The sequence below is a fragment of the Dermacentor variabilis genome, chromosome 3 (genome assembly GCF_050947875.1).
Source record: "Dermacentor variabilis isolate Ectoservices chromosome 3, ASM5094787v1, whole genome shotgun sequence".
Lineage (NCBI taxonomy): Eukaryota > Metazoa > Arthropoda > Arachnida > Ixodida > Ixodidae > Dermacentor > Dermacentor variabilis.
This window is the reverse complement of record NC_134570.1, coordinates 11,385,761-11,411,173: the sequence shown is the minus strand read 5'-3', so window position 1 is coordinate 11,411,173 and position 25,413 is coordinate 11,385,761. Positions and strand designations below refer to the sequence as shown.

The following is a 25,413-nucleotide window of genomic DNA, read 5'->3' as shown; positions in this document are numbered from 1 at the left end:
ACGCTTCTCCAAAAACCACTCCAGGCGCGTCAAAACCATGCGTTCCATGGTTTTACCTCTGCAACTGGCAAACGCCACAAGTCTGTAGGAAAGCATAGCATGGGGTGCCTTGCCTGGTTTCAATAATACCACGATTTTTCTTGTCTTCCAGTGTGCAGGCATAGTTCCCCAGTACCAAGAGAGATTGTATAAAGCCAGAAGCTATTCAGTTGCTCGAGGGCCTAGATGGCGCAAGGTAGAATAGGTAATGCCATCAGGACCAGGCGCACTTGAGTGTCTTGAAGAGGAAATCACTGCACGTAGCTCTTGCAGCGTGAATGGGAGGTCGAGACGATCGTCCATTGTTGGAGGAGCACTCCTGAGCACTGAAGCTACCGATGTTGTAGATCCAGAGAGGTGTATGCAGAAATCTTCGGCGATTTCCTTCTCACTGCGCGTCTGGATGATAGCCAAAGCTCGCAAGGGACGTAGCTGTTGTGAAGAAGATGGTAGTGCTCGTACAACATGCCACATTGTGCACAACGGTTTTCTTGGGTCCAGGCTGGTGGAAAAGGACCTCCAACGTTGTCTGTCGAGCTTGTCTAAGTATCTTTGAATTTTCTTTTGCACATGGCGTGACGTCCTCAAGTCTGATATCAATTTAGTTCGCCTGTATTTCCTCTCGGCGCGACGTCGGACTGCCCGCAGCTCCTCATAAATAACGTCAACGGATGTTCTTGAATATGACGTTGGGATCATGCGTGTTGTTGCGTGCATTGCTGCTGTAATGCGCTCTTCAATCTCTTTCGGTGAAATTATACAGCTGCAGGATTCTTCTAGCTTGTTCTTAAAAGCATCCCAGTCAGTGCGTCGCGTATGAGAACTTGGAAGTCTTGTAAACCATCTCAGTTGTACATAAGTAGGTAGGTGATCACTGCCATACGTTTCAGCATCTGTGCACCAGGCAGCAGAAGACGAAAGGCATCGTGAAGCGATAGCTAAATAGAGACAGCTGCTGTAGGTTGTGCCATGAAGAAATGTTGGTGAGCCGTCGTTCAGGATGTCAAGATCATTGCTGCTTGTGAAGTTAAGAACTTGTCTTCCTCGAAGATTTGTGATCCTACTACCCCAAAGATGGTGGTGCGCGTTGAAATCGCCTACAATAATATGAGGTCCTTGGCAAGAGTCAAGAACAAGTTTCAGGTGTCCAGAGTCAAATCTACCCCTGGGAGAACTATAGACACCGATGACCGAGATTATCCGGCGCTTTAGTTTCAGTGTAATAGAGACGTACTCGTTGCTGTTATGCACCGGAACTTGGTTTAGCGAATACGTGAGGTCACATCGCACACATAGTAAAACTTTGCTAGTATTTCCACTTGTCCCAGACGCGAATTGTTCGTATCCAGAGCGTCTAAATGGCGGTGTCATATTCGGCTCGCATATTACGATAACTAGAAACTGATGGTTGAGCGGTCTCTGTTTAAAATCTCCCAGGCGACCCCGTAGACCTCATGCGTTCCACTGGAATATTACGGAACCGCTTATCCTTTCCTGTAGTGACAACCTTGAAGTTGACGCCATGGCGTTTGCTAGCTTTTATACAGCAGCAAGCGCTGGTTCTAGTGCGTCGGGAATTTGCACCGCAGCCGTGGCAACGGGCGTTTTGGCTCCGATGAGCAGCATTCGCAAGGAACGAATCAACTGTGCAAGCATTGCCTCGATTTGCCCATCCGACGATGAAGGTTCATGTTCACGCTTGCGTTCCGGCTGCACTTCTGTACTCCGAGATGGCAGGGAAGGCCATATAGTAGTGTCCTTTGTGTTCAGAAGAGTAGACGTGGTTAAAAGTGGCTCTGACGTTTGAGGACGAGCAGGAGCGCGCGACAACTTTTCCTGGAGTACAGGTTTTCCTGTTGTCGATGCTGATCTCCTTCTGCGATTACGTGAGCGCCTCTGGCGGCGGTGGACCTTGGTAGCCGCTTCTCTGTGTGTAGATTGATCGCGTACCATTTTGCTTAGCACGGACATTTCGGTCTTTAATTTTGGACAGTCCTTGGACGTTGCCTCGTGTGGCCCATCGCAGTTAGGGCACTTGAAGTCAGAGCCAGCACACGTCAACTCATCGTGATCACCACCACAGCGCGGACATGTCATCTTGTTCACGCACACAGCACTTACATGCTCGATTTTCTGGCATTTACGGCACTGCAAGGGCCTTGGGATCTATGGACGGACTGGATGTTGCACATAACCCACTTTTACATGTGTTGGTAAGGTCTCTCCCTCAAATATGAGTTTTATGCACCTTGACCGTCCAAAACGGTGTATGTCTGTGATATGGACAGTTGAGGAGATTAGCGTTGGGAGACCACTATTATCAATATCTGTATCGACATCGTAGATAACACTGGCGGTAGTGCTGCCTCCATGTACGATGAATGAGCGGACAAGTATATTTCCTAGCTCAGTTACAGCTTTCAAGGTGTTGAGGATGGTTCGTGTAGTCACATCAACAGAAAGTATATTGCCCTGGAACCAGCCTCTCGAAATAGGCAGTGAGAGTTTGCCTATTGAGGGAATTGAGGTTGCCTGTAGCAGCGATGGGGATGTAGTCGATTGTGTACGCTTGCTGTGTGGGCGGCTTATTGTAGTTAAGCTTACTCACGCTTGATGTCCTACGAAGTTTCCTCTTCAACCGACGATTTGTGACCTCGGTGTATCCGCCGTCAGAATCCATGTCGTCGACGCCTGAGCAGCTCAATGACCTTGGCAGAGTCGCGTTGAGGTGGTCGGGCTTCAAAGAAAGGCACAAAGCTGGAACGCAGGATCTGCTCCAGCTTTTCAGCGGTTCTTGTTTATAAACTTTCTGACTGCACATTACGCCTTGGCTCGTCGACAGTAAACAAAACTCGGGCTTGCGTGCGCAGCCTTCTCCGTTCCTTCTCTTCTTGCATAGTTCCTTGGAAGAATCACTACGCAGTTAAGGCCACTTTCGTTGCAGCACACACACATGTCCAGATCGTAGCCAGTAAGAACAGATAAAATATATGATTACTTATGATAAGCATGAGACCTTATATGATGGTTTTCCGTCCGAGATTCCAGGACATAGTATTGGGAGATTACAGTAAGGTTATTATCTCATTACCACTTCGGGAAAAAGTGGACAAGCAGCGATACGACCAACTGCGGGATATGCGACAGCTGGTGTATAAATATTAATCACATTTGTGACGCTCATGATGGTAATATTGTAGTTGATGCTTCATCACAGCTTAACCATTGCATGAATCTTTGTTAGCCTTGAGGGTAAATATATGAACTTGTCGGTAGGTCACCTTCGAATTTTTTGTAGCGTAGGCACAACGATGCGGACATAACTTGGTTTTGTCTAATGCGCCTTCTATGTCCGTGTTAGCGTGCCGGTGCTGCAAGAAATAATAGATTTCTTAGATATATTTATTGCGCGAGCCGCAAGAAGCAATCATGGACCAGCCGACCAGGAACGCCGAAAGTAAGATAACGTTTTCGCTTAAAGTTGTGCAGCGTGGCAAGGCTATGCTGTTTAAACTGTGTTTTTCGTTGTTCTGACAGGAATTTGGGACAACGAACACTTGACGGACGTCGTGAACCTGACGTGTCATCGTTCCCACAACAAGGCCGTCGTTGCAGCTGGCGACCGCGCGGGCTTCCTGAGAGTATTCAGGTTTCCGTGTACCGACACCAAGGTAACGCAATGACGACCACGCACCGCACACGCGCGCACGGATTCCGCTTGAAAGATATTCCGTTTTCTGCACTAAATATAGTTCAGCACTTGCGGCCTCGCCTGGACTTTTTATCAGATAGCTCTGCATGATCAAGATTATGAGTTATCTGAAGTTGTCAGAACTGAAGCACAAATTCTTAAGGGTACTTTTTGGCTCTTTTCGTGAGCATTGAAGCATTTCATTACGTTTAGGGCGCTAGTGAAGGAACGAAAACATTGTCGTGACTGTGATTACGTTTTTTTTCTTTGCAAATAAACGACGAAAAAGAACTGAACTCCCGATGGTAACTCGAAGTCCATTCAAGACAATGAATGAATGCACAGACGCAGCTTCGGGATGGGTTTCGAATAGCGCAACTCCATCCTCTCTCAGTGTCCCACTCACTGCACGGTGCATTAGGCGCATGCGCACAAGTTGAGGCTATCATAGCCCGGTGAAGAACGCGCCAGTTTTCTTGTTAAAAAGTGATTCGTAATCAAGTTTAGAAAGAGAAGAGAACAGAGCTGAATCTTAATCCGCGTGACAATTCTCGGTGACTTCGGGCACAGTGTTACGAACAATGTCGGGAACACTAGTGAACGCATTGCTTGACCTTTTTTCGAACATTGCGGGAGGCCGACAGAAGTGAACAACAAAGGCATATCGTTCGCATGACCAGTGTCGTGGAGGTGACGTGGCTACCGTTGACCCAGCGATCGCTACAAATAAAACCGGTAACAGCAGGCGATGTTGCAGCCGAAGTCGCTAAGGTGTCGGCAGCATAAACATCACTGTTTACGATCGCCTATATGCTGTATGGAATTTCTGCGAAATGGGAGCCTCGGCAGTACTTGACCTCACACGGCACAGATCATTACAGCCATTCTCGATTAAATAGACCGGCTGTTATGATTGGGGTTCAACCCATCGCTTGTGATCCGTTGTCAAGATTGGAGTCGGGCATGAATTACAAGGTAGCTGGCCCATGCCGTCGTCCAACCTATCCACGCTGAGGACGTTGATGAAGGGAAGGACTGCTTCTCATCGAGAACGAGGAATATGGGTTTATTTAAAGTAGTTATATCAGTCTCACATGACTGTTTGAGAAAGTACATCAGTCTAACATGAATGCTCGAGAGAGAGTGTCCTGAGCAGCCGCACAACAGCAGTTTATAAACACTCGGTCCTCCCCCGATACCCAGGTGACGGAAACGGCCTTCCAAGCACCGTAGGTGAGTTGACCAAGCCCCGTAGGGGAGACGAGGCACCGTAGGGGATACCGGGCACCGTAGGGGAGACGACCCGGCACCGTAGGGGCATTTATTCCCCGAGCTGCAGCGCGCCCGCCGGCCGCCCATTGTCTGGCGTCTTTTTTAGCTACTCCCATGTTCTTTTCGACTAGTTCTTGGGTTGCGCTTAGCCGTTCCAGCACATTTAGCACGTATTCAACCACTGTTGGACTCTTCCCTTTTTCCTCCCACATCTCTCTTAACATTCTCAGTGGAAAACGGAGTGTCCTCCCATACACTAGTTCTGCTGGCGAGAACCCTGTTGCTTCATGTGGAACCGTTTGCAAAGCAAACAAAGTTGCTGGCAGACAGCTCTCCCAGTCCTCCTTGTGCTAGTAACAGAGCGCACGCAAAACTCGCTTAAGCACTGAATGCCACCTCTCTACACTGTTTGATTGAGGGTGATAGACAGAACTGTGTATTAACTTTACCCCGCACTTTTTCAAGAATGTGGAAGTCAGTGCTCTCGTGAATACTGACCCCTTCCAGCCTGAATTTCGGCTGGAAACCCAACTCGTGCAAACACTGTCAAAAGCGCGTCTACTACTTCGGTGGAGCTGAGCCTTTTCAGAGGGATTGCTTCTGGAAACTTTGTAGCCGGACACAGTATGGTAAACAAGTACCTGTAACCCGATTTTGTTTTTGGAAGAGGCCCTACCGTTTCTATTACAAGTCGTCTGAAAGGCTCTTTTATTAAGGGCACTACCTTCAGTGGAGCTTTCCATGCCTCACCTGGTTTACCAGAGCGCTGGCAGGCGTCGCATGATCTTACAAAGTTTTCTACGTCTTTGAAACAGCCAGGCCAGTAGTATTCCATAAGCCATCTTTCCTTTGATTTGTTTATGCCTAGGTGGCCGGACCACCCATTTCCATGACAGAGACTCAAAAGATCCTCACTATACTTAGTAGGTACTACTAACTGATCTAAAATCCTACCTTTTCGATCTCTGTAGTGCCGATACAACAATCCTCCTCTCTCATGTATCGTCACGTTGCGCCTAGCAATGCCTTCTTTGGCTGTGTAATGTAATTTAGCTAAGCTCTCATCATTTTTTTGCTCGGCTGCCAATGACTCTCTATCCACACGTAAGAGCTTATCGAAGTTCTTTGAGGCCGGTGATAATAACGACCCTGTCTCGCTTGTGAGTGCGTCAGCTTGCTCTTCCAGCAGGCTTGAACGTGGACACTCTAGTGATACGCTCTCAATGAGCTGGTCAGGTGGCAGGCTCTCCTCGACTGATTTATCATCCCTCGAACCTAGCTCGGATTCGGGTATGGAAGTTATCCCCTTTTCTGCTTCCGCTGGAATAGCTTCTGCATTTTCAGCCGAAAGCAACGCGATTTTACGGGCTTGGCGTCGTGTCAATGCCTGTACTATGCCGCCTCCCAGTTTAAGCCCTTTGTCACGCAGTAACTGATTCGAGCGATTCGAAAAGATGTGAGGGTACTGCAGTGACAAAAATTTGAAAACTGCAGCCTCAGTCTCTAGCTCCCCGAATGGTCCACTGATGTTGACTTTGACCATGGGCAGACACACGCTGTGTTCTTGTACAACCTGTTTGATCCATGCTACTTCTCCGGTGAAGTCATCTGCTGTCACGTTAGACGGATGGACAATGTCCATCGTGGCGGCACTGTCTCTTAGCACTCGGCATGGTTTGCCATGAGCTTGCAGGTCGTGAAGATAGGGGCTTAAAAGTTCTATATTGTCGTCTTTTTCCTCTACGTAGGAAAAAACTACGCTAGGCTTCCCGCAGTTTACAGCTATATGTCCCAGTTTGTGGCATTTATAACAGCGGATCGGCCTAAAAGTTTCGAATTGTCTTTTCTGTTCCTTTTGTGCGGTTTCCCTGTTGAGTTTCTCCTCGCTCTTTTCTGCGGGCTTTTCCTCCACGTCTACAGGCTCCGATCGTCTAGTCTGCGAACCCCTTTGGAACGGAAATCGTTTCCGTGGTCCATTTCGACCGTCCCAATTCCCGTTCTCGGCGTTCAACTTTCTACGGGTTGCGTACTCTTCAGCTAATTCAGCCGCCCTTTCCACATTGTTTACATTCCCTCTCTCTTGCACCTACGGTTTCACAGCTTGGGGGATGGTTTTGTAAAACTGCTCTAGACACATGCATTCGATGATCATGTCTCTGCTGTTGTACGCTTCCGCGCTTTTCAGCCACTCGACTAGGTTGGCCTTTGAGCCGTATGCAAACTCCGGATACCCCTCGCTATCTTTCTTGCCTGTGCTCCTAAACCTTTGCCGAAAAGCTTCGGCTGAAAGGCGGTATTTCTTCAGGAGACTAGCCTGAACTTTTGCATAATCATATGCATCCTGTGCACTCAGTCTGGCGATTACTTCCGCCGCCTCACACGGCAACATAGACAGCAACCGCTGTGGCCATATACTCGGGCCGAAGTTCATCTTCTCGCAAGTCCTTTCAAAATTGCTTAGGAACAAGCCTATGTCGGTCCCGACCTCAAATGGCTTTAATAGCCTGTCCACGCGGTATGATTCTGCCTCACTTGATCGTCCCAGAGCCCCTTCACTTCCTTGAGACAACTACAAACGTTTGCTTTCAAGTTCCAGTTACATTTTTCTTAACTCACGATCTTTATCGCGCTCCTCCCTTTCTTTTCTCCCTCGTTCTTCTCTCTTTTTCAGAAGTTCCAACCCCATTTCAATTTCTTCCTCACTGGCCTGTTCGGAAATTAGGTGCAATAATTCCGATTTCAGCATTTCCTTGCGTGCATCTAGGCCCAGTTGCTCACCAAGAATCAACAACCATTGTTTGGCGTCTTGGTCGGCGTGTGGGAAGAGGTGTCAGTAGACGTTCCCGCGGCTCAGTAACAATAGTTGGTCTGCCGAGCCCGTTTAGTCATAATGGCGACTTCGTCAAACTCGGCTCCAGCGACGAAGATTCGAGGACGCACGTATTGTTGTTCAAACACAGTCGACTTAGTCACGCCGTGGCTAGAAGTGTGTGGCGACGCTCCAGGAAAGTTACCGCCACAGTCGCAACTGGCCGGCAAAACTTGCACTGCAGCTGGCCGTTCTTAACACGGCAAGCTTTGCCACGTCAGCTCAGATTGATTTGCCAATGAGTGCCATGTTCGATAAACAAAGTCTAGGTTTACACAAGCTATACATTTCTCCACATTCGGATTCTTCCGTTGCAGGGTTTTTCTTTCATCTGTGGCCGACTTGATCAATTTTCTGTTGCCGGCTTCCTGCCTCAGCTTGTCTGTTGGCGCACGCACCCAGCGGCACGTGCTCGTTCTGGGGTCGAGCATTCTCCGCGTGTGCCCAGTACTGGCACGTGCCCAGTTGTCGCGGCAGCACTACAGCCAGCAGCCACACAGTGGCAGGAAGAGGCAAAATGAATCTGTGCTCTAATAATGCAATAATTTCATTTCAATTCTGTTCTTTTTCGGCGCTTCGCTCTGTTCACGTTTTCACGAGAATAGCCCCGTGTACTGAGTGACACTTGTACACCGGAGGGAGAGTTGCCGAAACAGCTGAAGCAGTGGCTGTACGCCGCTTACCAACGTACCCAAACGGCCACTGTACGCTAAATATAAACTGAGAAACTGCAGTTTCCCGCCCATTTAAAGGGACTGTACGACACGCTCACAAAGTTTTCCTGCAGGAAGGACCAAAATTGGGAACGCTTTCTATATTTGAATAAGATGGAGGCCGTTTTACGAGTGTCGTATGCCGAAAGTTCGAAGTGTATAGGTTATTTAAAGCTTCTGAAGCTAATTACCTGTTCAAGAGTTTCAGACCTTTGCAAGCGTATTACGAACCTCATTCAAAAATTGCCGAATGCTCCGAAATATCTCAATGTACCACAAAGTTGCCATTTTAAGCTAATAAAGGAAATTTTAGGAGTCATCGGTGGGCAAAGGTTTAAGAACTCAAATAATCACGGATATTAGGAAAAATTTAGGAACCCAGTACTTCAAAATGTCATATGGCCGTTAGCCGCAATGTTTATCGGAGCCCTAAATGAACTGCACATGATATACCGAGTTCACTTTGTGTGAAAAGGTGGTGATGCATGGCGAACATGTAACGTTTCTGGCTTAATTAAGAGCTTTGAAACTTCTTACTGAGCCCTAGTTTTTGCCCCCATTTTCATGCCTGACACAATATTCATATTAAGCTTCCCCGACATCGTCGGTGAACTAAATGTGTGATGTTGTTTATATTTGGTTAGGATAAGGGGCAGGATATGAGTACTGCATAGGGGGAGTTTAAAACGTGTGGGCGAAATACGGTCTTAGCAATAAAGCGCACCGAAGCGAGATGTGTGTTTTAAGAATGGCGCAAAGTTTATTTCACTGTGCTAAGCGAACTACAAATGCCAGCAGGATGAAATTTAGCGAAACTTGGCGGAAGACTATGGAGGATTTTCATGCGGAGTCAAATGTCTGTGGACGAGGTAAAACCTTTGCAAAATATTCTTTAGCAACTGACCGAAAGCGTTATAGTTATACTGCTGCTATAGGCTGTGTTTTCCAGTGTTACGAGAGAATTGTCCGCCACACCGAGCTCACTTTTGATGAAATTACAATGGCTGCACGTTTTGCATGATGTGTGGCAGAACGTTAGCATTTTTGGCTAGATTGGAAGCTTGATGAATAATTACTGAACCCTCTTTGAACCCTATGCGCTGTTTGCATGGAGTTTCCCTGGCATCCTCGATGCGAGCTATACGAAGCATCTTGCTTACGTTTGGTTAATGCAACGGACCATGCTTGCTAGTTATATGCGAGTGAAGTTCAAAGTGTAGGGGGTAATTACGGCATTTGCAATCAATTAAGTATGCGAGCCCTCTGGAGCGTTCTATGTGTGTTTTGCGAAGAGCGCATAATTTAGCCCGCTGCCCTGGGAGAACTATAATTGTTACCGAGCTAAAATTTAATGAGAATGGGCAGAACGTTATGATAAAAATTCACGCTTAGTTACATGTCTGTGGTTCAATTACAGCCTTCGTAAAGAATTTCCTCCTCAAGAGCTGGAAAGCGTTATGTGCGGGCGACCTTGTAATGTGAGTGGTATAATTACAGGTAGCTCTAGTTCTTAATGCAGCAGCCCCAGAAAAACAGCTTCACTGTAAGCTGAGGTAGGATTCTGCCAGGTGGAGCAAGTTGAGCTTCCCCGAGCCCTCTCCTATCCTCTCATCTAGTTTTCGTCGCAATTACAGGTAAAATGGAAGCAAATAAAAGAAAAAAAGTAAAGATTGCTCACACGGCAGGCGCTGCTAGATGACCTTGTCCTAACCAGGCATCCGCGGGCCGATCGCTGTCATAGCTTTCCGCTAAATTTGATTTCACTGGCCTTTTCGGTTAAAACCTAATTTCCCACTCCCTCAAGAAACTTGGCATACTTTTCTTGTTTCTTGTTCTCCTTCTTTTTAGTTTGAACAGAAAACAATGAATAGTAATTAGGAAAAACCTAAAAGCACAGCTCGAAATTGCTGCGCGATAGGACTTCGATATTTTGCATGCCCCGGCAGCATAACCCGAACCTATTCTTGGATTGCAGTGCGATGGGACACACACACAGATAAGAAGAAGATCGAAGTAGAAGTTGATAGTTTCAGTAAAGATTTAGTTCGGAGTTGGCGCTCGTCCTTCGCGCTACAATCCAAGAATATGTTACCTTACCAACTCACCCAACGTCCTATCCTTTTGCATAACCCGAACCGCCACGTGGTGCATAAATTTGCTCATTGTAGAGACACCAACAGTTACTGAGCCGTGTGCAGTGGTGTTCGAGAGAAGACTAACGCTTAGCATAGCTTCCGTAAACATTCATTGTGTCGTATGTGGTTGCTACTTCAAATATGTCGTATATGACTCGAGTTCGTAGGTCGTGTTAAGCTGTGCCATTGCATCAGAGCCGCTTATCACAGCCATTGACTCTGCGCTCCGGAGCATGCGATTTCTTTTGCAACGCCCGTCCATGCTCATCGCCAATATGCGGACAAAATAAAAAAATATTTCATTAATGCGAAAAGATTATATGCCCCATTACGCGGAAATCCCGAGTCATCGGCGTCGCCACCGACTGATGGTACCAAACATGACCGACGGCGCAAAGTGTAAAAACACCTCAGAAATGCTCGAATTTGACATCAACTCTCTCAGGGAAGTTCCTGCAAACATAGTAAATCAATTACTTTAAAAAGTACAAAAAAATTTGCTGTGGGTGGCAATTGAACCCGAGCCTCCGGGGTGCGAGACGAGCACGCTTGCCCGATGCTACGTCGGCGTATTTTTTTTTCTTTATTGAGCGTCATGTCGGTTCCGCGGATCTGGCTGATGCTTTCAGTGCTTTCTTTAAAAACGTCAGTACATCGGGTAGTTCCCCAGACGCATGTCAATATGTGAACATGAGGAATGATAAATCTTTATTTCTGCAGCCAGTCACAGTACACGAAGTGATTTCAATAATCACAAATTTAAACAACAGCAGCAGTAGATGGATGGATGGAAAACTTCATTTGGTACTGCAAGTAGTGATAATTAACCACTAAGCGGGCCGCTCCCACGTCGGGACCGGAAGGCCAAGTCTCCCGGCCATGTCGTGAGCCTGCTGGACAGCCCAGAATTGTTCATCCAGGACCGGGCTGCGAAGTGCAGCCTCCCACCTGGACGCATCCTTGATCACCGAGTCTACAATTCTTTCGCAAGACCAGAGCATGTGTTTGAGCGTGGCTAAGGCACCACAATCTTGGCAATGAGGCTCTGCATAGGTCTCCGGATAAAACATGTTCAGTCTCCGTGGGCAAGGATAAGTACCAGTCTGTAGTAAGCGTAATGTAAGTGCCTGAGCCCTGTTTAGTTTAGGATGGGGCAAACTAAACCCTGCGATTAAGAAGGTAATACTTCGTGATTTCCTTGTATGTGGAAGGAGAGTCTCTGTTCTCGGGGAGTACCGCCACGCCATGGCGCGGTGCAGAGCGAAGGGTAAGATCTCGCGCTGCCTCATGAGCGGACTCATTGACTTTCGGAGAGGCTGCCTCAATCATCCCAAGGTGAGCAGGGAACCAACATAAATAGTGTTGAGAGATCTCACATGTCTGCATAATTTTAAAAGCAACCTTAGCCAACGAGCCCTTCTCAAAGGCCCTAACGGCCGTCTTTGAATCGCTATATACGAAAGGCCTGCGCCTGTCAACCAGGGCGAGCGCAATTGCCGCTTGCTCCGCGACCTCTGGCCTATCAGTCTCAATGGTAGCAGCGTTAACGACACTGCCCTCATTGCCCATGACAGCTCTGGTAAACACCTTCCTCTTCTCGTTAAAAGAAGCATCGACGAAGCCAACCTTCTGATTCTCATCACGAATGAGTCTCAGCAGGCAAGCCCCCCTGGCCCACATTTCGCTCCGGATGCATGTTCCTGGGAACAGGCTTGACGTGATACCGATTACGGACCTTCAAGGGAATACCGACATGAAGCTGCGGAATCTTGTCCTGAGGAACACCTAACTCTTTCAGAATCTGCCGACCCATGCTAGTCGTAGGGATACACACAATCTGCGTCCTCTCCTGAGCCTCAGCTATCTCATCCAAGGTATTATGAATTCCCAGCTGGAGAAGTCGGCGGTGCTGGTGCACATTAGCACTCCCAACACTTTCTTCGTGATCTTTCTAATCTGCGTGTCAAGCTTCTCCTTCTGCGATGGTTTCCACTTGTGCATGGCCGCCACATAAGTAAACTAACACAATAAAAATGCGTGCATAAATCTAATCAGACTATCCTCCTTGAACCCCGTCTGCCTGTTGGCCACCCTCTTCACTAGGCGTACCGCATTTTCTGTCTTGGCAATGATCTTCTGGATCGTCAGCGTGTTGGCGCCGTTCGAATCAATCATCATCTCCAGAACCTTATCTACCCTAGGTATGAGATCGCGATTTCTTGTACGAAGCTGAATGCTCAGCTGGTCCACGGGGATCCATCCCCTTGGCTTTGGTCCCCTTCTAGTGGGACTGTACAGCAACAGCTCCGACTTGGAGGGGGAGCACCTTAACCCCGTCGGGTCCAAATAATTCTCAATTACATCTACTGCCTCCTGCAGAACACTTTCGATATAGCCCTCATTACCACCGGGACACCATATGGTCACGTCATCTGCATACTTGGTCAATCCGACCATGGCCAGATTGAACAATGTGGGCGAGGTGACGGCCCCCTGAGGAGTGCCCCTGTCTCCAAAATTTAACGTCTTTGACTCCAGCTCCGCAACCCTCAAGGTAGCCTTCCTGCCTGACAGGAAGGACCTGACATAGTCATGAAAGCGCGCGCCGAGGCCAAGATCCGAAATGGACTTAAGAATATAAGAGTGCCAATCGTTGTCAAAAGCCTCCTCCAGGTCAAGCCCTAGGATGGCCTTAACGCCCCTTCCATCTCCATCAATGACCTGATGCTTGGTGAGCTTCATTGCATCTAGAGTCGACAGCCCGGCCCGAAAACCAATCATAGTGTGGGGGTAGACCTGGTTCTCCTCAAGGTACCTTGTAAGCCGATTAAGCACCGCATGCTCGGCTACCTTGCCCACACACGAAGTGAGCGAAATAGGCCTTAAGTTATCTATGCTCGGGACTTTTCCAGCCTTGGGAATCTGTACCGTGAAAGCTGTCTTCCACTGCTCCGGAACCACCCCGTCTTTCCACATAGCGTTAACCTCCCCGGTAAGGAACTTGATTGACATATCGTCCAGATTCTTTAAAAGCTTGTTCCAAATCCCGTTCGGTGCGGGAGCCGACATGCTGTTAATGGTATGCAAAACTGTGCGTACCTCTTCCACAGAAAGTCCTCACCTAGGGAAAAGTTGTCCTCTCCCGTGTAGGCCTGCTCCGTCAGAAGAGCATCCGGGTCCGCAACAGGAAGGTATTTGTTGGCCAGCTTTTCAACCAGCTCTTCCTCCGCGCCGACCCCACTGCTTCGTGTACAGCTCCAGCAAGGACGTGCCCCTGACTAACTCTCGTATTGGAGTCATTTAGCAAATGCTTAAGCAAGCCCCATGACCTCTCGTTGCGCACCTGCTCGTCCACCGAGTTGCATACCTCATCCCACTGTTGCCTACACAAAAGCTTAGAGTGCTCCTCAATTAGCTTATTCAGCTCGGAAACCTTTTTACGCAGCCTACGATTAAGCCGCTGCCCCTTCCACCTAGCCAGCATAGACCGCCTGGCTTCAATCAGATGGGACAGCCTGCTATCAACACTATCCATCTCCAAATCCGTAGTGATCTCCTTCGTAGCCTCCTTTACATCCTCCCTCACCTGGGTGACCCAATCCTCCAGGGACGGCCGGTACAGGCCTTCGAATTCCTTCCCCCTTTCTGCTCTCTCCTCCCGGATCATCCGAAACTTATCCCAGTCTATAAACGTTAACGCCCTGGCGCGCCTACCCTCAACCTCACGAACGACTGGGTTAATATAATGATCACTACCTAGGTCTTCGGCAAGATTGAGCCAACAAGGCTTGGCCGCGTTCTTTACAAAGCAGAGGTCAGGGGTAGTATCCCTACACGTCGACGTCCCTATACATGTCGGAAAGGCAGGGTCAGTGACCAGCGTAAGGTTAAACTCCGCAGCGTTCTGCCAAAGGTCTCTCCCTTTAACTGTGTCATGCTTGTAACCCCACACGTGATACGGAGCATTAAAATCTCCAGCCACGATCAGCGGATGGTCCCCGGCAAGCTTAGAAGCCTTCTGCAGAAGCAGCTTGGATCTCTGCACCCTGTCCCTCGGAGCACTATACACCTTCAGAATAAACACGCTTTTCTTGTTAACCTGGTTAGGAATCATCTCAATCATGACATATTCCAGGGAACTGAAAGGTATCTTAAGATTATGGACCACCTGCGTCCGTTTGCTATCCAACACAATGCAGGTCCCCCGAGCTTTGGATGCGCCGAAGACGGTTCGGTAGCCCGTCAGACAAACATCTTCCGTCATTGTCTCCTGCAGTAGAATAGCCTGCGGCCTACCCTTAAACGCGCGAATATACTGCTGTAGAGGCGCCCGTTTACGAGCCAACCACCTACAGTTCCATTGCCACACACAAAAAGCCTCATTTTGTCGCACCATGTTAAAGCAGTTGCTGCGAGCCACCTTGCTGAATCTGAGACTTCCCTGTCGAGGAACCAGCCGACTGAGATCCCGACCTAAGAAGGGGAGAGGCACACAGACTGGATTTGTTTTCGAACACGTCTATTCTAAACTGCAGCTCCTTGAACCTCTGATCGATCGAGCCGAGCGACTCTGTGAGACACGTATTCAGCTGCGCCAGACCATCGTTGACCTGCTTAACACTATCTACAACACTCGACAGCATCTCCTTCACCTCAGATCTCAGCTTCCTCGACGCGGGCTCCGCCTCATGAGTCATCGCCTTCCTCTTTGAGGGGCGTGACCCACTAGCCTCACCTACATCAGCAAAATCCATGCTATGGGCTCAGGCATTGCACTCTCGGCCGGTGCAGATCCTGCCACGCCCTTAAGGGCCGAGATTTCTGCCCTAAGCAACCTCACCATTTCTCTCAACTCTGCGTTTTCCTGTTCTAGCCTCTTGAATATCGCCTCATTCTTGCTTTGCTCTGGCCTTACCAAACTAGGCATCTCTGTTCGAGCACTTGTGCGCTCCGCCCATGTAGTACCACTGGCCGCTCCACTGGGGCCCTTGCCTTGTAGACCCTGCAACACACCACTCTCGCGCACACCCTGTCCCGCAGTCCCATTGGGGCCACGCGCAGTCTCAGTTCCCAACTGTCCGTCCTGTTCGAAGCGCACCTTAGACGCCGATCTGCTCCCAGACCGGCCACCGGAGCGGCTGCGAGATGCTCTACCTGGTCTCCTCGATCTTGATCTTGAACGTCGACGCCCACGATCTTGTCCTTGCCCAGTCTCCCTGCAAGTGCCCTGCAAACCACTTCTTCCGGCGAGGGGCAGACGTTAGCGCGATGCCCCAGCTTTCCACAAGCATAACAAACATCCAATCTGCTTGCGATAAAGCGTGCACCTAACCAGCGCGTTACCATAACGAACGTAATTGGGCACCTTGTATCCATCGAAGGCGATGATGACCGTACCCGACTCCTTGATGCTTTTGCCGCCAGGCCCAGGGGATTACGCGGGTTAACAATCTTGCGACTTAGCGCTTCGGGTCCCTCGCTGAGAGGAACATTCCTTATGATTCCCTTGCACGTTTCATGCGGCGCCGCACGATATGCCGCAACTTCATGCATGGGCCCAGCAATGCATAAATTCTTGATCCTCACGTACTTCGCAGCATTTTCTTTTTTCCGGCGCGCTAACCACCACAATATTCTGCTGATAATTGGGGCAGATCGTGTCTGCTTCTCGCTTTACCTCGTCTATGCAAGCAGCAGCCGTGATTGCATCAGCCACCGCGGCCGCACCAATTTTAGCAATATTCAGACCTCCCCTAATCCTGACGATAATCTTGATATCATTTTTCGGCAGCAGAAGCATTTTACCGCGAAGGATAATACCGTTCTTGACGCTAGCCGGTGAGTTTGGACTGAATTTGCCGTTCTTGGGTGCCGGCCCGCCGTTAGGGCTAACAGCGTTGCCGTCGTATGATGGCCTTGGCTTGGTCGTAGAATTCCTCTGGGTGTTAATTTTCCGGCCAGCATCCTCCGAGACGCCTTCCGGAGCAATATCTTCGCTTCCACAGCGTGTTCCATCATGACAAAAGCGTCAGGCGGCCGGGGAGCCGGCGCGGCCCACGAGCACGGCGGGTTCGGTGATAAGGGTTAACACTTCCGGCGGCGTAGTCTAGACGAGAAAGGCCGTAAAAACAAGTACAGTCCACTCACTGAAAAAGGTCCTATATCCCGGTGTAGCGTGTAACTTCGCGGATCCGTTTAGCACAGAATTAGGCACCAAAGAGAGAAAAATCCGGTCAAAACTGCCCATAAAGCGGGAGCCGACTCGGACACGTCTCACTACTTGTAGTGGGGCAAGAGCATCTCAGCAGCAGTAAAGATATCGACGAAATTCAAATAAAACTTGTTAAATATGTCGAAGACGTAATTGCCCCAGTCCTTACGAATATATTTAATACCTGTCTGACTTCATCAAGATTTCCAATAAAAATGCAAATTGCCAAAGTAGTAGTGCTCTTTAAAAAGGGGAATCGAAATGACGGGTAATTACCGACCGGTATCTGTCTTGCGAATTTTTGAAAGGCTTTCGAGAAAATAATTCACTAGGGTCTTGAACATCGTTGAAAGTTCTAATGTATTAACACCTCACCAATTTGGGTTCCGGAAGAACATGTCAACAGAACTAGCATTGCTTCACCAAAAGGAATATATTTTAACACAATTTGAAAGCAAGATAGTAGTGATTGGCTTATTTGTCGACTTTTCCAAGGCTTTTGACTTGGTGAATAATAAAGTTTTGCTGGATAAGTTGTATATTTATGGTAAACGTGGGTGTGGGTTACATTTACTGCGGTCATATTTATCCCATCGGCGACAAGTTGTCCAAATCAATAACTCACGATCACAAGTTTTTCCACTGCATTGAGGTGTCCCACAAGGCAGGATGTTGGGGCCCTTGCTATTTAACCTATATATAAATTATATTGTTAATATTAATCAGTAGGCGAAATTTATTATATATGCAGATGACACTACCATATTTTTTTCTGGTGGTAACGTCGATCCCTTGATCTCTAATTGTAAGGATACTATAGTTCAGCTACAACATTGGTCCTCCTATAACTCTATGAAGATTAACGAAAATAAAACAAAGGCAGTGATCTTTCGGGCCAAAAATAAGCGAGTCCCTCCTCATGCCGATATTATTTTAAACTCTCATCCTGTAGATATCGTTGACCATTTTAAATGCCTCGGTGTGACATCTACTGCACACATGTCCTGGGAATCCCATGTGAACTCGCTAGTAACAAACCTTGCTCGAATAACTGGAATAATTCGTCGTCTCAGATACATTCTTTCTGCAAAACTGAAAATACTTATTTATAATTATCTTTTCTATTCACATGTTAACTACTGCCAACTACATTTTCGAACCTACAAAAAATTTGCGTTATGCAGAAGCGATACCTACGCCACGTGTACAATGCTGATTTTAATGCAACAACTGCAGGTTTTTGCCATAGAGCGCATATTATCACGGCTCATAAATTATACCTCTATCGTTTAAGTACTAGATTTAAATATGAAGTGAGATATGACATACCTAACCTAGGTAAACTGGCACAATTAGAAAAATATGAGCGCTATTATGCTACCAGACATGGAGAATATTGGAAAGTTGTTGCACCCCGCTTGACCTCTGGCATGGAACGTCTATGTTATTCTTTGCCATCACTGTTAAACTATTATCAATCTACTAATTATGACTTATTTATTTGTTCCACTGCTAAACATAGATCTATGTTTGCAGAAGAAGAAAACTGATTTACTTGTCTTGGTATTTATTTATTTATTTATTTATTCGTTTGTTTCAATGTGTTCGAATCATTGTGTTTTACTTTTGTTCTGCACTGATCAAGTATTTACATTTGTTTATTGACTGTTTTTCATTGCTGATGTCCAAACGCCGCTCATTACGTGGGGCTGCGGACTCGTCAAGGCGCCTACTGGCAGCTTTTTTTCCGTTGTCCTCCATCTGTAATGTACATGGTGGAAATAAAGATTCGAAGCTGTGCCTATAGTGCGTGCGTCATTGGACACGTGACGGCGCAGCCAATGGGCCACATGTATGATATGAGTGGCAGCACTTTCTCACGGGCGTGCTGCGGAGCAGGCAGTCAGTGCCACTTGCGTTGTCCTCGCAGGCGGGCTTCACGGAGCAGAAGATCAGCTCGTCCCCCGTGACATGCGTTCGGTTCCTGCAGAGCGACAAGTACCTGGTCACCCTGCTGGCCCAGGCAGGCTACTTCGTGGTCTGGAAGATGGTTTCCAACCAGCGTGTCCGCTCCGAGTCTGATCGCGTCACGTGAACTGTTCGAGCAGGACGCCAGTGCTTCGACGACGTCAAGATCTGGTCGAGTGCCAGTTGCAGAAAGGGGCGCGGGCAGCAGCGAGCCCTTCATGATAGGAAACCTCGTGTGCTGTGAGACTGAGCTCAAAACCTGTGCGCAAATTCCCAGAGAATGCCCGTTGCCGAGCAGATTGGGTACCGGTGTCATTTACAGCGAAAATACCTTCAATGCTACATCAAGGATAAACAGAAATGAAGGAGTGACACACACCTTGCGACTTCTCAGGCTTCTAGCGCTGCGAAGTGTCAGTAATTGCAGCCATTTGTACTTCCTAAGGAACGGGGCGTAACGTACGATATTGGGTCCCATTGGTGTACGTGCTACAGCAGCGAACGTCTTCATTGTCACCAATTAATGAGTGCTTCCTGTGGCTGTACCGTATGTAAATTTCTTAATATTTTGATGCGTAGCAGAAAGAAAATCTGAGTAATTTTTGTGCGTGCAAGGGCCGCAATTTGCCCATGTTTCAATTAAACCAAGTAGTGCTTCCCAAATAGCGTTGACAAGCTGGCGAAGTCTGTAGTATGGACATTTTTAGTAAAATGATTCTGAAATCACAATAAAACGAGCGCACTTACATACATTTAGCGGCCTTAGTAAAGATCAAAGGCCACGTTTTCATTTCTTAAATGAGCACTTAGTCTACTGTTGAGCAAGTTGCTCTAACATCAGAACAGTGGTTTACTCTTACGGAATGAAAAAGAAGTTTTGGTTGAACGATAATTCGTAAGCTGGGCGCTCAGCTCACGCGCACATGGGCGTATGCAGTGATGGCTTTGCCTGCAGCCGGGCTGCAGCCAAGCGTAGACTCAGTCGATGCCGTGAAAATGTGCTGTGCAATATTTCGAGCTATCGCTAACGTGGGACGGCTTATCGTGCGACATGAAGCGGAAATTCTGGCATATACAGTCCGAGTTTCTGGGGAACTCAATTTACTACAGTTCAAAAATCGGGGATTGACAATTTTAAAGAGAGAGAGAGAGAGGAAGATAAGGATATATGAAAGGCAGGGAGGTTAACCAGGACCGAGCGCGGTTGGCTAGCCTGAACTAATGAAAGGGGAGGAAAAAATCATGATAAGGAAATAAAGTCTACCTAGTGTTGATGTCGCCAACGTAGTGACAGTTCTCTGCCCTGTATCAGAGACAGTCGCTCAGTCCGGCAGTCTTCAGAAATCGCAGCAACGCTTTTGTGGCCTTTTGCAGCTGTGATCTGCGAGATCATGGTCTCAAGACCTTGTCCAATTAGAAATATTATAAGCCCAGCCGTTAGATGAACGAAGTAGATTCGCAAATGTGGAGAGACTGCGTCGCCATGTGCGTTAACGCTGGCTGCCTAAGCTTTGCTGAAATATCAGCGCGGGGCCGGTACGCGCAATGATGATGTTTTCTCTGAATCGGAGTTACTCAAATCCGTTCACTTTTATATATATAAATTTAAGACACAAGCCATACTTTTTCTTCGAAGAACAGGCGGTTTGTTTTAATGTCGACACATAATCATGATCGCTACTGCGATCGGCACAATACTGTTACGAAGCACTGATTTTTATACTTGGTGCTTCACAGCTCTACATCGCATTATCATTATCGCATCTTCCCGGTACAATTTGGGGCAGTAAAAACAGCTTGATGTCTACAAATACTGTTGTGAAAGTATGGTGACATCAGTTCTTCAGAGTTAATTAGAACGCTTTCTGTGGATTTCGCTCGAGTTTTCATTATTTCCTTCAACAGACGAGCGACTCCCAAGTAGATTATGTTTCGTACAGAGTTTTGTTTATTTATTAATTTTTTTTTAGAATTTGGTCTTTTGTTCGGGTAGCTTCAGGTTAGGTTACGGCTCTTCAGCAATATTGGCGTTTTACAGACTGGAGTTGAAGTTGTTCCTCATGCATGAGGATCTGCATGTAAAACTCTTCTTGAACCTGACAAGTCGCTTGTGCGTAGTGCACGTGCTCGGTGGCTGATGTGAGCTCTGAGCTTGCAAGCGCGTTCTTCTGCTGATAAGAATGACGCGGCAGTAGCACTCACCCCTTCTGAGCAGCGAAGAGGTTCCCGCTCCAGTTACTCCGTCCCATGAGGACAAAGAAGGCTCCAGGAAGTGTCATTAGATAGTGAATTGCGGACGTGTGATCAAATTTCTATGATTGTTTGTACCTAAAAGTCGACAGACTTTCGGAGCTCTCCTCCTCGAATACTAGCGCAGCTCGTAAAATTAATACTTCCTGAAAACTGAGCCTTCAGGTTTTCTTTAGATGCGTACGGAGGGCATTGAAATTTATGTGGCTTATTTGCATTTTTATAACTATGTAGAGTAATATAAGGTGCGCATTCTTGCGATGTAACAAACCTGATGCGCACTGCATTCCATTGTAACTGCGCGATCCGCAAGAGCTAAATGAGGTAACTGCAATCGATGCGACTCCTAATTGAAGCCAACGGCATCGTATATGCTGGATTTTTTTAAAATTTTTTTTTACACTAAGCTCACGTAACTCCATTTCATACAGTGCGGTAGATTCAGATGGAACCTCTCACAGAGAATTTCACTGCCTTTAGTAGCGTGCATGCCTACGCGATGTCTACTGCATATTTTTTTCAACATCTATGTTGGCAGAGCCTATAACGGGTGTCTAGAGGGTGTCTTTTCGATAGCCAAATGACGGCCTGTATGTCGAACCAAACATCTTTTGCACCAAGCTGGCCAGGTCAGCAGAGCCTCTTATGAGAAAACTTCTGTAGCGCCCGTACACTGATTACCCTATATTTAAACAAAGAACGTATATTCTGGAACTGCGATCATCGACTCGTGGCGGCGACATGTCGAAGACCGTTATAAGGCGAGCGATGGTACAAACATGCCTATTTAAATTTATATACTGTCACCTTGGCCTAGTATGCTCTCGCATATCCTACAGCAGAAAATTCAGGGCAGAGTCCATGATATAGGAGGAGTTTCACTCCTGCTGTAGCGCTAAGTGGAGCTGTAAAATGTGTAAACGAAATCTAAAAAAAATAACAATTAATCAAAACAGGGACAGTGAACGCAGAGATGGCCTCAGGGCGTGGTAGGAGGTGCATAGAAAACAAGACGCGCGTTCTGCTTCCACTTTAAGTGGGTTATTAACACTCGAAGCATTTTTGTATATAATGAGTGAACTCACGAAGTATGTAGAGCGCGCGATCTGACCATCAGAACAAAATTCTTGAGACAAAGCAGCGACCGGCTCTAGTGTAGTGATACCAACGTGGATGTACAATAGGTCACCGGTGACAAGAAACTCCGCAGAGCTTCTGGATGCGCAGGAGACGCAGTTCGTGCTACGTCTTCGCAAAACCGAGAGGCCCGCTGTGAGACCGGCTGGGGAAACTCCGAGCTGCGGTTAAAATTTAGGACGCGGTTGCCAGCGCAGAGTAGATCTTTATTCCTTCTGGTGGCGGCAGCCCTGGTGCTACTGCGCGATTTTAAAAGCTCGAGCGAAAAATGAGTGGTTCCTCGAGCCGTTGAACTCCCTAGTAAACACGAAGGTTTCGACAAGAGTATTTGGACTGTTGCATGTTCCGAAGCTTTGGTAGACCACGTGGACGATCATGGATGGATGCAGACAATAAAATTGTGCGTGCCAGATATTGCATGCATCTGTGGAACTAAGTGATGAGTTGCGAACACTTGACCGCACATTCCATCGTTTAAGGCGGTCGCGTCTGCAGCCGCGAGAAGATCTATAAAAATTATTGACGAAGTGGTCTGCGGCTTGTAGCAAACATTTATTATCATCGCTCACAGCCAAGCTCCCTTAGAGAAAACACATAATATCAATGCATCATGACTGCTGCTGTCTATGTTCAACCAGTGAGTAATAATAGTCGAGGTTCTTAGTATGGGCCGACACCGAGGTGTGACCTTTCATATACATCTACGAGTAGCTTCAGTTAGGCTGTAAAGTTTGATGTATATAACTACATTGACTACATTGTTGAATCTGGTTGCTATTTCGTACACTCATTTGTAAAGGGAGTATGGGCAGCTATCTCCGCCTACAAACAACAGCAAGAAGCAATAACTTCCAATGTAAAGTCTTTCACCATTCTTTGTTGTAGACGTATATTTAGAGTCAAGTGGCACTCACTTTGTTTGACTGATGTCTTCATACCCTGGGACGACTAGCTGCCGCTGCGTGGATTTACTTAGGACATTTAGGCAATCCACCATCAACTCCTGCGTACGGCGTTATATCTTTGCAAATGTTGGGAAACAGCTTTCCAATGCACGACCACACGCCGCTCGCTGTCGACGTCCGCAGAGCTGTCGCGCTAGGTGTGCCTCCTGCACCGCCGTGCGCGTTTTGACCGATCGCACAGTGTCCCTCGCGGTGGCCCGAAATAGTGACGGCGCAACAGCTGTTGTGCTCTCGTTATATCCCGAGCGGAGTGACAGCCGTGACAAATAATTCATCTCATTTTGTTTTTCACACTAAGTTAAGCAACAATGTTGAGTCATAGCGATGAGTCCGGCGTAATTTCGTTAGCGCGCCTAATACGTATTAACGCTGTGATTACAGAATTGTTAGTTGTTCCCACGCTCTGACAAAACGAGGTGAAATTTTTTTGCAAGTATTTAACGCATGCCTAAACGTTGGCTAGCTTTGCAGACTGACCTCGCAAGATTTACATCGTAACTTCATCGACTGGTTTTAAAGGACGCGTTTACTGTACAGAACATGCGACGCGCCTGTACAAACATCGCGCGCAGAAGCATTATGCTACACATCGCGCGGGCGGCGCCTGCAGGTTTTGAGTAGGAAATGGTTCAGCTGGCCCGTACTTAGTTCTGTTAGGGATTGCATTAGCAGACGAAGGCACGGAAAAGCGAAGACGATATGATAGACGCTAGCTTGTGTCTTACCGCGAGCACTTTGCTCGTCGGCGTCACTCTTCGCCATAGTATTGAGTTTATAGTTTGCAGGTTGTGTTCGGTTCGAGATCGCTCGTCTACGAGAGTGGGTGGCCATGAGGGAGGGGGATGGGGGGGTTGACTCGATGCAAGCCGGCAGCTCAGTGAAAGCTAGAGGAACTTTTCACACCGCGAGTTCACCATTAAGATCGCGTCATGGTTTGCGCACAGCAACACCTCCACACGGTAACGTTAAAGTGTGAGATTATAGTCCCACAGAAAACGCGCATGGCTGGGTGAGTTCGTAATACACACAGTAATTGTAAGCGCTAAATGATGTCGACAGTGGAGCACAGTGAACACTCGGGGGCACACGAAAGCAACAGACGGTGCAGCATTTATCGACTGAATTTACAGAAGCGCTTCCGTGCGTTCTTGCGCCTTTTGTCACTGTCTTTTAGCATTTACACTTACACCACAAAGATCTGAACAATTATGAGACGAAATGCTCATGGTGAGCTTTATATGAGCGCTGCTTGGGCATCTTCTTCAGCGACCTCATTGCATTCTTGACCAAAAAAGAAATGAGTGCGTCAGCTATTATATATATATATATATATATATATATATATATATATAAGAACTTGCTCTGAGGCTCCGACGTAACATGATCCCCATTTATTGTAGCCTTAATGCGTACATAAATGAATCAACAATGGCGTCGCATTCCTGTACCACGCCTCAAAAAAAAAAAAGAAGAAGAAGAAGGGGAAGAAGAAGCAAGAAAAAGAGAAGGGAAAACGCGAAGAATTATACATTTTTACGATAGCCCTACTTCTATAGCTTCCTTCTTAAATATGAGACACCATGTTTTGGCCCATAAGACTTTTGATGCCACGTGCAGGCAGTCACAGCTGGCAACGGACATTGCGCCGCCGAAGCCACTTCTGTGAAATACTGACCAAGGATTACGCTTCAGTAAGGATCTCCTGTTGTAGACAACACCCAGATTTATACTTATTTTGGATAAACGGGTTTCAGCAATTCGCGGCTTAGCTCTTACTATAGCAAATATAACCTATTTCAGTGCGGTTACTTTAAATACGCAAGTGATTGACATAAAAATGGTAGCGGGAACAAAAAAAAAAAGCCGCGCTATTGCGGCATTAGTTTTTCGCCTTGCGCCGGATTCGCCATTTACCACATATAATAGTAACTTTAAAATATTGTACCCAAGGAAATGTAAATACCTTAGGTACGTGAATAAGTATTTCCGTCAAATGTGCCTGACCCGCGCATCGACATCTTTCTGTGGCTTGCTAAGGTGAAAGCACGTTATAGGGCAAGTTTAACTTTCGGAGCTTTTAGGAATACATCAATGTCATTTTTGAACATCGCGGCACCCATAGGTCCGAATTTAGTGTGTATTTCTGCGCACTCGCAATCGTTG

At 47.3% G+C, this 25,413-nt stretch overlaps 1 protein-coding gene and 1 long non-coding RNA gene across 2 annotated transcripts in view; one reads left to right on the top strand and one right to left on the bottom strand.

Moving 5' to 3' along the window:
- Positions 1-23,202, top strand: part of LOC142575138 (echinoderm microtubule-associated protein-like CG42247) — a 338,361-nt gene extending 315,159 nt beyond the window's left edge. Inside the window, exons 20-21 of the mRNA XM_075684173.1 lie at positions 3,577-3,710; positions 18,861-23,202. Of these exons, the coding sequence (XP_075540288.1) occupies positions 3,577-3,710; positions 18,861-19,025 (299 nt within the window). The 3' untranslated portion in view covers positions 19,026-23,202. The remainder of the gene's footprint in view (positions 1-3,576; positions 3,711-18,860) is intronic.
- The window catches only part of LOC142575139 (uncharacterized), a 60,421-nt gene extending 37,086 nt beyond the window's left edge, over positions 1-23,335 (bottom strand). Inside the window, exon 1 of the long non-coding RNA XR_012826590.1 lies at positions 23,200-23,335. This is a non-coding gene — a long non-coding RNA (uncharacterized LOC142575139). The remainder of the gene's footprint in view (positions 1-23,199) is intronic.
- Positions 23,336-25,413: the final 2,078 nt, after the last annotated feature.